General features: G+C 41.1%; 2 protein-coding genes across 2 annotated transcripts; one reads left to right on the top strand and one right to left on the bottom strand.

Moving 5' to 3' along the window:
- Window positions 1-111: 111 nt before the first annotated feature.
- On the top strand, window positions 112-3,389 carry LOC133024846 (EF-hand domain-containing protein 1-like). The gene is made up of 9 exons (XM_061092009.1): window positions 112-177; window positions 648-869; window positions 977-1,264; window positions 1,353-1,502; window positions 1,673-1,859; window positions 2,001-2,227; window positions 2,339-2,479; window positions 2,827-3,040; window positions 3,250-3,389. The coding sequence occupies exons 1-9, from the start codon at window positions 112-114 to the stop codon at window positions 3,387-3,389; spliced, it is 1,635 nt and encodes a 544-aa protein (XP_060947992.1).
- Window positions 3,390-3,771: 382 nt separating this feature from the next.
- Window positions 3,772-12,879, bottom strand: tram2 (translocation associated membrane protein 2). The gene is made up of 11 exons (XM_061091126.1): window positions 12,692-12,879; window positions 8,509-8,572; window positions 8,196-8,305; window positions 7,639-7,755; window positions 7,487-7,545; window positions 7,034-7,118; window positions 6,779-6,849; window positions 6,525-6,629; window positions 5,914-6,057; window positions 5,232-5,389; window positions 3,772-4,531 (listed from the first exon to the last, which is right to left on the bottom strand). Exons 1-11 carry the CDS (start codon window positions 12,809-12,811, stop codon window positions 4,455-4,457), a joined length of 1,110 nt encoding a protein of 369 aa, XP_060947109.1. The 5' UTR covers window positions 12,812-12,879; the 3' UTR covers window positions 3,772-4,454.
- Between the last annotated feature and the right edge of the window lie 741 nt (window positions 12,880-13,620).

Genomic DNA, 13,620 nt, shown 5'->3' with positions numbered 1-13,620 from the left:
AATTGTGATCATTTGGTTCCAATAAACATTGAGTATAAATTATATTGTTTATCGGGTTGTAGAGCTGAAGAAACAAAGAATACGAACACAGGGAAAAGTTTATTTGGAGCGATGTCTTGGTACTGGAACAGCCACGGATTACCGTTCTTACCTGGAAACTCTTTTCGAGATGTCACGGTACGTACGTTTTTTATATTAATGACTTAATATGTAATTAAGTAATTTTCTTGATTTAAAATGTATTTAAGTTTACATAGCTGGAGGGTTTAATGTTTCATAAAGGTTAGCCAAACTGAAGTTATATAATATTTACAGTTTACTTGCTGGGATACTAATGTACTTTTTGCATTTCTCCAGTTCAAGCTGATTTTTATATTTAAATTTTCACTTTCAAATAACTGCACAGTTGACAGAGGGATTTGAAACACATTTTCTTTCCAATTTAGCAAGATAAAAATCTCTGTTGAGGTCTCGTCAAGTAGTTACGTTTACTTTTAAACATAAGAAATAATACATTCCAATTATTTATCTTTTACTAGTTCTTCTGTCCACTCCTGGGTTGTGTTTCAGACAGGTTTTTATGCATTGAACTGATTTATGATTGAAAAGATCTAATGCATATTCTTGTCAATGATCATTCCCTGCAGAAGTGTGCCTTCCATCGATCACAGACTCTCCACTACAAGAACGGTTTCGCTCTGCCCCATCGCCCCGGGGATGAAATAGGAAAGGATGCTCATCTGTCAGAGCAGCTGCTCCAGCAGAAGATCAACACGCTGACCTTGATGACACCGGACGTGAGGTTGGAAGCCCTTTACAAGATGGCACCTGAAGAGTTCGTACCAGCTCACGTGACCTTAGACAAGAAGGTGAGCTACAACTTTGAAGACTGAGAATAGTGTTGGATGGTTTTTGTTGCTGTGTTACCTGACTATCAGTCCCTTGTTTGTCTGTTCACCAACCTTTTGTGTTGTAGGTGCTGCGCTTCTATGGATACTTTCAGCAGGACGTCCTGTTTTCACCTGACGAGGTGTACCGCGTGCGTCCTGTGATGATATACTACTACCTGGAGGATGACAGCATGCTCCTCTTTGAGCCCAGAGTGAAAAACACTGGGTTACTGCAGGGGAGACTGTTGAAACGGCAGCGTGTGCCCCATAAAGAACGTGGAGACCACTACCATTATAAAGACCTCAACGTTGACATAGACCTGGATGTGTACGGGGTCACTTTCCACATCACCCACTGTGATGAGTTTACAAAGGTACAACCTGTTCAAATGCTCGTTATTTTTCTGTATATTTAATACGTACCTGTCAGTTTTTAAAAATAATCTCTGTCCCTATAAACAGGAGTTCATGAAAAGTGAGGGAATCATTTTGAACGACCCTCGGCCGATGCCAGTTGACCCTTACACCAACGGACGAAAAGTTCCTGAGTCTTGCCACATCACACCCTCACAATTCGACCAAACACACCAGTTTCTCACTATGGACGGCAAGGTAAAGTAAATTCCCTCTGCTCCCAACTCCCTGAGTAACTTTTACAACTCTGATCCGGACATCTACCAACACATAAGTTCTAGTACAGTCACATCTATTCAAACGGCTCTGAAAACATGAGCTGCAATGAACCAGGTCTAGTTTCAGTCCCTTAACTTCTCTCTGTTCAGGTGTTGCGTTTCTACGCCCTGTGGGATGACGCTCACCGTCTGTACAGGGAAACCAGGACCGTTATCATCCACTATTACCTGGCCGACGACACAGTGGAGATCAGAGAGGTCCATGAACAAAACAGCGGTCGTGATCCCTTCCCGGTCGTGATGTGCCGACAGAGGCTGCCCAAGACACTCAAACCCAGTAAGATGCAACGTTATGGAAATGCAATTTCTAAACGAAACATTCATTTGATGACAACAAATATTCCAGCAAAAAGTATTATACGGTGGCATTTTCATTATTTAGTCACTACATAATTGTTCTTGTCTTATTTCCTTTCAGAGCCCTTCCCCAGCTGTGTGCTGGAGGTCTCAGAGGATGAGGTGGACGAGTACTTCTCACCCACAGACTTCCAGGTGGGTCAAACAATGAAGCTGCTGTCCCGTTCCTTCTTGCTGTACGACTTCGATGGCTTCACTAAAGAGTACTTCCAGACTAACCACCCTGAGATGGAGATGAAACCCATTAAAGTTCCAAAGAAGGTTGACATATATCACAACAGGAAGAGGGTGAGTCGTTTTCTTTAACAAAACTGAAGACCATGTAATCTGACTTGTGTTGTGGTAGCTATTTGCTCTCGTCCATAACCCTCTCATGTCCATGTTTTCCCACATCTACAGGACGTTCCTCCCTACAATGGCTTTGGTTCACTTGAAGATTCTCTCCAGAATTGTTTGTATCTGATTCCCAAGCCTCCGAAGAAGGATGTGATCAAGATGCTGGACAACAACCTCAAAGAGCTGCGCTACAGTGCCACCCTGGTGAGTAGACATCAGGGAATGGGTTTGTGCCACTTGGTCTAATCCAGCAATCAAAAAATGACCCAGGAAAATGTGACCCTGGAAACACATTTGACTGATTAACCTGACAAAGTTCAAAACCAGAATTGCCTTAGACCATATTTAGCCCATACTAGCAACTCTACATTACCTTCCTGTTGGTTGTTATCACATTTAAAAACCTGCATTGGCTTTCTCTTTCTCACAAGGTGGGACTGCCTACCTAATTTGACGTGTTTACATTACACACCCTATTACTCTATTACACTGTATTGTGTGTACAGGTTCTGTGAAACACTGAAGCTTCTCCTGTGTTACTGACATTCCAGAACTCAAAGTATCCCGTGGACAATTCCCGACGTTTCATTCTGACCTACTACCTGGCCAACGACATGATCAGCATTTTTGAGAAGCCCGGTCGCAACTCAGGAATGATCGCTGGCAAGTTCCTGGAAAAGATGCGCATCCCCAAGCCGGGCTCGACTCTGGAGAATCTTGACTTCTACTCACCAGCAGACTTTGCCATTGGAGCCAAGGTGGATGGTGAGGATCACAGCAGCCTACATTTATTAGCCTTGTTGCAAATGAGTTTACAAAAAGATTGCTTACTCAGATACTACAGCATCAACAGGGGATGTGTAGCTAATTATCAAAACCAGTACGATGGTCCCAAGTTTAATGGGGATCCATACCAAAGAGTGAAAGCTCAACTAATGTCACCTTTCTCTTCTTTGTCGTGTCTGTTACTTTAGTTTTCGGACACCGCTTTGTGCTGACCGATGCCGACCAATATGTCCTCACATATCTGGAGTCCATATCAAACCCCTTAGAAATCCCTTCTGAGACGCTGGACTCTCTGCGTCAGAAGCTGGGTGAAGGGGCAGCGAAATAAAGCCAGGTGACCAGGATGGTTAAACAGTCAGCTAATCATCTCTATTGTTATTGTCTGAGCGTCAAGGTGACTCATTGGTTTTATTCTGCCTGTCCTTCTGTTTTATTTGAATAAATGATCTAATAAAATCTCTACATATCTATAGATACACTATATGATTATGAATATCCCTGGCCTGGTTTATGTACTGTTGTGTGTGTGTGTGTGATATGTATCCACTGTGTTTAGAAGCATGAGAACTTGTAGGTATAGTGTGTGTACATGTGTGTGAATTTGTGTGCATATGTGGGCATGTTCTCAGACATCTCCGTCCCATTCTCATGAACGCAATATCTCAAGAAACGTGGATACACAATGAAATGGAAACACAGACAAGTTTTTATCTTATTTGAGAAAATTGCATTATTTAATAAAGTAATTAACAAAAAAAAAACATGGAATGGCATGCGGTAATATCCAACATACATACTCGATACATATCTATTAAGTGACCAGTGACAGATGTAAATCATTGGGAGGAGCCTATAGGTGAACACCATTGTTTGGCCAGAATCCCTTCTCTTGGCTTGGTTAAGGGATAACGCTACAGCCGGCATACAGTAAGCTCTTATCATAGCATTTCATCAGTAACAATCATTCTGCTCCAATGGATCGGACCAGAAAAAAAGCAAAGCCGGCTCAATGGGAAGAGATGCAAACACTACAACCAATACAGTACTTATGTATGAGGAAATGCACTGACACATTCATCACTGACACGCACAGTAACTTTTGTGCCATTTACTGATTTCACTTTATGCATACAGTGGTGTTCCTTGGGAAGGGAGAGCAGGCTGCGTTGATGTATGAAAATACTGATATGATGAGAAGAGTAAATGTCTTTTGGGCTCAAAGAGATTTCCTTGGTTTCCATTTTCCAGCATTCAAGCGACTGAGTCCCTATAACATCTCAGGATGTAGTCAACCAGGAGCCCAGTGGCCACCGGCCACCAGGTCCTCCGATTTGCTGTTGAGAAAACCTTAGCCTAGGCTAGGGCTGCTGTTCAGGCCAGTCTGTGCGTTTTCTTAGGTGGATTTGAGTTTTTTGATCCGAGGAGATGCTCCGTTCTCGGCTTTAAGAACTCCGTTTTCATGGTGACCAACTAGCAGAGAGAGAAATGAGGCGAGAGGGTGTTAATGCAGAACATATACTGTGATCTGGACAGAACAGGGTTTTAAAGCAACGTTATGCAACTTTTCTCCCCTTAAAACAGCGGCTTCAAAATTAGTTTGATGGTTAATTAACTTGGAACAGAGAGAATGGTGTCGCTTTCATTCCCACTCTGTTCTTGCTCTATGTTCCTTTTCTGAGCAGTGTACGGTGTCCTGTGATAAGTGTTTAACTGACTGATAGTCTCAGCGTTAATTGTCAGAATCAGGTCAAACAAGTTGAAGAGTAAAGCTGAACTGTAGATCAGTTAAAAAGACTTTCATTCAAAACCAGCGTTTATATCCAAAATTCAGCAGGACACTTTTAAAATATGAAGCATTCTTAACAGAGTTTGGTGGATTTGTTACAGTAGCAGTTCTTCTGGTTCAGGAAACTCAGGATTATGGGTAATATTCACCGTTCAGTTGTGATTCAGTTCAGTGAGTGGGACTAGGCAGTCAGAGCTCTGCTGGCTGCAGGGGGCGCTGTTGCTCAGAAAGTTACACAGCGTTGCTTTAAGAGGGAATCATGACAAGTCACATTCCTGAAATCTAATGTTGTGAAACGGTTGTCCCCTCGCCTCCACTGCAGCTATTTATGCGAGTCCATCCGTGTGTGTGATGAAACATGTTTGACCAGGTGCCTGTACTCACGTGAGTCTCTCTTCAGGGTCCGTAGCGGTTGTTTTGGGCCGGCCTTCTTGCGGGCGGCCTGTTCGTGTCTGAACTCCCTCCAGCGCCTCAACTGGAAGCGGATAAACTTCCAGAGAAGCCAGGATTGGGTCAAACACACCAGCAGTAGAACAGTCATCCTGTCAGGGCCCCAAGGCAAGAAGATTAGTGCAATTGTGTGTGGGGGTTTGGGGGGAAATGGGCCTGACATTGCACATTAATGAAAATGACTCTCTTGCCTTGACATGTGTTATTGGATCAAGGTCTGAATTCTTTAATTTCTCAGGGTTTTACAGTAGCTGACTCCTGGTAACACAGTTAGATCTAGACCACTGTTTGAACCCTTTAAGTTGAAGAATTACAGTTTAACAGATTTCCATAATCAATGTTCTGAATATCACATCATAATAATGACTTATTAAACCTAATTTAATGGTTCGTGGAGATCATATATTTTCTGTCACTAAGCTTAAAAATGTGTTGTTTTTATGTTGTAAAACGATAAAAAAAAAACACAAAATCGTCAACACTTTCTTTTATGTGTGTTTTTTTGCCATTTAGTTGTTAGGACAGCTGTAAAAACTAACAGCTGTGCCACAAAATTAATCATTGTCCACAAATGTAGGACACAAGTGTTTTTCTGTCGGCCCACGTGTGGCTTTACCTAATCAGCACAGTGTTGAAGTTTCCCATCTCCCAGTCCAGCCCCTGGTTCTCAGCACGAGCCAAACCGAAGCCAACAGCCAGGAACATCAGGGTCAGAGTGGTCATCCGTGTAAACACAAAGCCGACCGCCCACAGGTCAAACCTGAATCCACCACACAGGGACACAATCAATAAAAAGATTTAAGGTGCTGAGATAATCAACCCTGACGACCATCAAACCAAACAAGGCAACAATAAAATGCACTGTTAAAAGGTGGAAAACACTGAAAACATGTGATACAGCAGCTTGGGGAGGAAACTTTCTTCGAGAGTTTAAAGAGTTCAGTGTTTGTGATAAGGAAATACCAACAGTCTGTAGTTCAAGTATTTTATTCTGAGGGTTGAGTTACAGTGGAAAAATAAAACCAGCAGTAGGGATTGTGTGTTTGCTTTCAACACAAGTGAGGCAGCAGAGGACGGACCACAGACAAGCAGAGCAACCTCAAGTATTCAAGCTCGTCTCCCTTGTGCCCGGGGGTTGTATTCAAATCAATTCAAACTAATTCTGTGTCATATCAAACTTAGTAAACCTGGATTTTTGGAAACAGTGACAGTGGTGAGGTTACTTACATTTTGTGATGGTTCTCATCAGTGAAATAGAAGAGTCTGGCGATGTGGAAGCCCACTTCTGACACGTACTGGAGGAAGAGCAGGACCACACCCACACGACTCAAACTACACGGGAAACAAGAGCGAGGCAGTCAGGGCCGAGGAGCAAGGAGGAGCTGGGAAACTCATTTTTGGAAAAGCAAGTGTAGAAGTATTTCTTGGCCAGACTTTGAGGTTAAAGGGTTTTTTAAAAAGTCCTTCCGTCGGATGCTTACTTTAACAAATAGGCTGCAGAGATGTGCAGCAGATACAGGCAGATGTACTGCAGCTGGCGGGAAATCTCCTCCTGAAAAAACAAAAAACTGTGTTTATTCACAAACGTACAAGTCTTTTGTTGTTTCTCATTCTCCATCCAGATCACACACATGCCGGACACACAGAGACAGACACACACACACACACAACCACACACTCATGTTCTCTGGTCACACTCCCTTAACTCCTCCAGTTCCCAGGATCCCCTCACTGACCTTCCGTACTTTCTGGAAGTAGAGCTCCGGCAGGGCATGGAGCCAGTAGGCCAGCTGAGTGAGGTAGAAAAACTTCACCTGAAACCTGCACCACAGATACACAGCGGAGAGAGAGGGATGGAGAGAGAGGGAGAAAGCAAGCAACAATTAAAGGCAGTTGACAAGAATAGAGACCTTTCATCTGCTACAGGGTTCCCGTTAAACTATTGACTCTGTGAGGAAATGATGATAAGACACAAACTACAGGAGGTCGACCAAAGTTACTGAGGCCTTGTGGTCCCAAAATGCACATTGTGCGAGTTAACTTTGTAGTGATTCATCAGTAAAACATCTAAAAGTATGTTACTGTACGTTATATGTATTTTGATGAGAGAATCATTATAATCTACAAACTATGTTTATTTGTTTTGCAAATAAGACACTGACAGTGTTAGAGGAACTCATCGGTCATACCTGAGGTGAACATGGGGATAGTTCTCCCAAAGGCTGCTGGGATGCAGGATATATCCTTCCTGTGTGGAGACATTAGAGACACGTCATCACTGTGTCTGCTCAGAGTTTAAACAACACACATCCTTAACGATACGAGTAAAAATCTCACTTACTGTTACGAGAACGTAGAGGCTCCACACGCTGGACACCAGGTGAAACACACACAGTTGACCCGACTCGTTGAACTTGGTGTTCTTGCTCTTGGAGAGGTGGAGACGGCGGTTCACCTTCTGCAGCGCGGACAACAAAACAGACAGATCAGGTAAATGCAGCTGGATCGGGTCCGAACGGACGGCAAACTGAAGAGGAGTTCCTTTCAAGACTCTCTGGAAACCATAGTGATGGAGCTAAAATAAAACCTACTGGCCTATTTCTACACAATGACACAGGGGCTGGTACAGTCGGCTGGATCAAATGCTACCGTCTCTTCCTCATACTGCTCCTGGTGCGATGCCCAATAAGGTTCAAGACTTTTCTTCGGTTTTAATCGAGTCTCGTCTTATCTTAATTGCATTTTATGAAAACTTTTCACAGATTTCCCAGGGAACTCCTTTAAGGATCTTGAATAAAAAAAACCTGGCATATTTGGGTTACTAATATCCATGTGTGTGCAATCTGTACGACTCCTCCGATTCCTGGATGCATTGTAACACACTGACCACATACTTACATCCAGAAGATACTCCTGCACTACGGCATGGAGTATGATGGTGATGAAGAAATAGAAAAGGATGGTGGCAGAGTCCTTCCATCCGTAGTGGTACAGCGTCACCTCTCCCTCTAAAACACACACACAAACACACACACACAGCATGTTTGCAGTCAGAGGCGTGTGAAACATCCTGGTGCAACGTGAGACGTGTTTGTAATCACCCTTTGACAGCAGTAACACAATAATGGCAACATGCAGAAGTGAAACTGAGGCTAAATAGATAATCTGCTGTGAAAGAACTGAATAGCAAGTGTTACATTGCAGAGCGTACCTGATGATAGTGTGGTGACATTGTACTGAGGCTGAATGAACAGTATGGCCGTCTTCGCTGTAGCCTGCAAATGAGACGAGATGTTAATCAGCAGCGTCCGAGTGAGACCTCAACAAATCCCATGCATGTGTGTGTATGTGTGTGTGTAGGGGAACAGTAGGAATCCAAGCTTATCAGAACATATAATGTTGTTTGTAATACTGTCAGTCAATCCTCCTCCTTCCCTGGTATTGTAATTAGCCACTGGGAGCTGAACTTCCTGAGGGGCGCCGTTAAAAGAATATGTCAGCATGATGCGGCTTGTGTGGACCTGGGATGTGGAGGCTGTGACACAGCTTCCAAAAATGTTTCATGTCAAGAATCCTCCTCGAAGACACAAGAAGATAGAGCGTGTTTCCTAAAACTCTTGAAGTAAAGCGACGTCGCCCTGTGGCCTTTTCTCATAGGTTCCAATGTGTCAGTGAACCGTGAGAAGCTCAGCCAAGTTTCACTTCTCAGATCATTTCTGGAACTGTTACAGGTCTGATGATGTTTAGATAAGGAAATTAGCAAAGACTTTTAAAAGATTTTTTTACTTCTTTTATTTGCCTGTAAACAGTCATTCAATCTACAGATCTCACATTAAATAGGCTGGAGTCAGAAAATGATCTGCGTATTTATTATTTGCATACTTGTTAGGGATCTGTCATTTAAAGGTTTCAATACTATAAGGATCGCAGTTTTTTCATTACAACTTCTGTGTCTCTTTCTTTTCCAAATGTCGATTTTTTTTTTTGATTTACAACTCTTTGTCTTGGATAGTTTTCTGTAATATATGGTAAATATGTATACACACTGTTGGTGGCCTGGTCCCGTTTGAGCACCACAGTCACCAGTCGTCCCTTGAGCACCGCGGCCACACGCTTGAACTGTCAACACCGAAACCTCAGACTGAAAACCAGCTGCAGCTCCTTCTCCCCCAAACCAAGAAAGCTGAAGGAAATCCCCTCCTTCTTATTTGTTTCAGCCGAGCAGCTGTGTGATCACAACCAGAACTCTGAAGTGAGACTGTGGAGCCTGAAGGTTCGTTTCTGTTCACACGGATGAGAAACTGTCGATTCAAACACCAGATTGAGTCAGACAGTGTGTGTATGTATGTGTGTGTGTGTGTGTGTGTGTGTGTGTGTGTGTGTGTGTGTGTGTGTGTGTGTGTGTGTGTGTGTGTGTGTGTGTGTGTGTGAGTGAGTGAGTGTGTACATACATACATATATGTATGCAGTGGTGTATAAAGTACTTGAAAGCCATACTTGAGTAAAAGTACAGATATCTTACTTGAAAGTGACTCCGGTTAAAGTAAAAGTCACCCGTCAGAAAATGACTTGAGTCAAAGTCTTAGAGTTGCTCATATTAAATGTACTTAAGTATCAAAAGTATTTGGTGTTGAAATGTACTTAAGTATCACAAGTAAAAGTACAAGTACCAAAATTAAAAATGCTAAGTGCTTTTTATAGTAGGCCTATAGAGACACAAAACAACCCAATATTGTTCAGGATTTATTTCAACTGACTGAAAAATTATGACAACACTATATATATATAATGTATAATTTTACAAATTTTGAACCCGGGATGCTGAGGTTAAAAAAGTATTGGACAAGTGCATCTGAACTTATAGAGACAACAAAGAATCAATACAACAGAATAAACAAGTACCTCTTGATTCTACCTAAGAACAATAATAGACCAAATGAACCTTTGTGTCTATTAGCTGTATTTTGTAACTGCCTGGATGTTTACCTGCCTGTATACCTGCCCGCTAGCTTGTCCACTCATTTACATGTAAGCCTGTTTATTTATCATTAGACTATCTTCACTGAATGGGCCTGTGTTTGTGTTTGCATTTGTTTGAAGCAGGGTGACAATACACCTGTAGGGTATCTTGCCTGGGACAGCAAAGTGAAGACACAACCCTGCTTGAAGTTGTACACATTAGCCAGTTTGTACAATACATATATAAAGACTCAACAGCTTCTAAGTTGTGTTGAGTCAGCACAAAGGGCGACTAAGGATTGGAATGGGCAATATATAGATATATAATATCTTTGCAAAAAATATATTGGCATTATAGTGAGTGGAAAACTGGGCCTGATTACCCAGGGTTCCATTTGGCGAGGTCCATTAAAAAACCTGAATTGTGTGTGTGAATATGCAGTAGTCCAAGACACAGTGTTTGTTTTTGGTTGTGTTGGCTGAAAGTTGTTTTTGTAGACACGGCCAACCAATGATAGTCTATTTGCCAACAGTTTTTGTTTAAACCAACTACTTCCAATATTTTCTTTAAGAAAAGTTAACCACTTGCTGCTTCGAGCTATGTATTTATGTGCAGATGTTGACACGAAGCAGGAAAGGGAAAACGAATGTGAATCGAAAAAGGAATACCATCAAAAAATTATGTAAAGTCACCTAATAAAAGCCCTCAAAAAGCCAATTAATTTGCCTGAATAATAATCCTTACAATGTCAATAGGGCCTCAGTCTGTCAGTGCCTGTCAGTGCTCGGGCCCTAATAATAAAGACTGAACCGAGCTCCTGCAGGAGCGAGAGAGAGGTGCAGCGTGCGTAAAGGTGCACGTTGCGCCAACCTCCGCTGCTCAAGTAACGAGCCAGTTTTGAGAATGTAAGAAGTAGAAAGTACAGATATTTGTGCTCAAATGTAGCGAGTAAAAGTTAAAAGTCGTCAGGAAAATAAATACTCAAGTAAAGTACAGATATGTGAAAAATCTACTTAAGTACAGTAATGAAGTATTTCTACTTTGTTACTTCCCACCACTGTATGTATGTATGTCTGCGAATTTGTGTCTATGTACGGGCGCAGGTGCATGTATGTATATAAGTGCGTATATGTAAATATATATCTATGTACGTATGTGTGTCGATATGTGTATATGCATATCTATATAAATGTGTGTATGTATGTGTATGTATATATATATATATATATATATATATATATATATATATATATATATATATATATATATATATATATATATATATATATGTATATATATATACACACACACACTTGTGTATGTATAAGTGTGTGTATGTGTATAAAATGTGTACATGTCTGTGTGATTGGGTATATAGAATGTGCATACATATATATAGAATGTGCGTATATGTATATATGTGTGTATATAGAATGTGTGTATATAGGTATATATCTATGTGTGTGTATATATAGAATGTGTAGATACAATGTGTATATTTGTTTATATTTGTGTATATGTGTGTAAAAAGTGTGTGTGTGTGTGTATATATATACGTGTGTGTATATTTAATGTGTATATATGCATATGTGTTTATATGCATGTGTGTATATATATTTAATGTGTATGTATGATTGTATGTATGTATGTGTGAGTATCAGCTGAGCTTCCAGCAGCAGCTCAGAGATTGAGACGTGGCAGTTAACTACAAGCGTCGAGCTAGCGACAGTAGCCACACCCTTTCCGATTTGCTCTTTCAAAATAAAACCCTAAAGCACGGTCGTGTGCTACAACTCCAGTTTACCAACAGCGAGGCTTTTAATTTGAAATCCCCCCCCCTACCTAAACCCGGCTGTAGGTGGTTTCTGACACAGTTTGGATGCAAAAAAAAAAGTGCTGCAGCGGATTGACTTTAGTGAAAAGTGGAAGAAGACTGAGGGTAAAACAGGTGAATCATAGAGAGAAGGAAGTTACATCATGAAAAGCGATAGAGGATGTGCGTGCTGAGAAAAGAGTTTGAAACAACTATGCATGGATTCAAGAAACGTCCATTGAGGTTAAACCATAAACAAGCACCACAGGAGAGTAGATAAGAAAAGTTCCAGGTTGAACCCTGAAGTTCTCTGCAGCCTCTCTCTCTCTCTCTCCCTCTCTCTCACCCCCAGTCCTCCCATTCTCCACTTTACTGGGTGAATAAAAAGTGAGGAAGCAGCAAACATGTCCGACAGCACTGATGCACATTTTTCTTCCAAGAAGTGAACTTTTTCACAAACCAAAACCCCCCAAAAACCCTCTGGTTCCTCACTCACCTGGGTTCGTGTGTGAAGGAGCAGGTAGGAGCTGGAAAACATCTGCAAACATCTGAGTGACCCCATGGAGGAGAAGAAGGAGGAGAAGAGGAAGAAGAAGAGGAGGAAGAAGAAGTTGGGCTCACCTCGAACATCAGTCCAATGAGAATGAAAATGACCAGAGTGAACACGATGTCGGCGTGGTTCTGGATGAGGAACTCCTGGCTGAAGAAGGGGTAGCTCTTGTTCCTCCTGCGGAAAGCCATGTCCGCTGCTTCTGGATAAATCTCACTCAGAAGAATCTCGGGCTGCGAAGTTCAGGAGTTAACTTTCTCTGAGCAGTGCGCATGCGCGGCCTCTTAAAGGGCCAGTGCCCCAAATACCTTCTGTGTGGGATGTGTTCCAGTGAGGTGCACGAATGATACAGGTGGGAATAAAAACATGAAGAAATACATATAGCTTGTAATAGATAGATAGATAGATAGATAGATAGATAGATAGATAGATAGATAGATAGATAGATAGATAGATAGATAGATAGATAGATAGATAGATAGATAGATAGATAGATAGATAGATAGATAGATAGATAGATAGATAGATAGATAGATAGATAGATAGATAACTTTATTCATCCCGAAGGGAGATTAAGTCATCATAGCAGCCGGTATATTTTAATACAATAAAATACAATACAATAGAATAAAGTAAAAAAAATATTGAGGTAGAAAGAATAAAAACAGAACACAAGATAAATAGGTAGATAAGGTGCAGTGGCAAGATGATGGTAATAGTACTGATGATATGATGGTAATGTTATTGTTACACAGTATATAAAAAATAGTACAGTACATATAGTATATAATATAACATAATATATATTTATATATGATAGTAATTATACCAATATAATAGCAGTATATAATAATGGCAGCAGCAACAGTATATATGATAATAATAGTAAATATAATAATAACATGTACACATGTATAAATATGTGTATATAGACTTATATATACAAAGAATATACAGAGAGTATGATATAATACGATATGATATATAGGAGAGGTATAAA

Source organism: Limanda limanda, chromosome 18 (assembly GCF_963576545.1).
Source record: "Limanda limanda chromosome 18, fLimLim1.1, whole genome shotgun sequence".
NCBI classification, from domain to species: domain Eukaryota; kingdom Metazoa; phylum Chordata; class Actinopteri; order Pleuronectiformes; family Pleuronectidae; genus Limanda; species Limanda limanda.
Note: the sequence above shows the minus strand (reverse complement) of the source record. Positions and strands in the feature narration are given on the sequence as shown.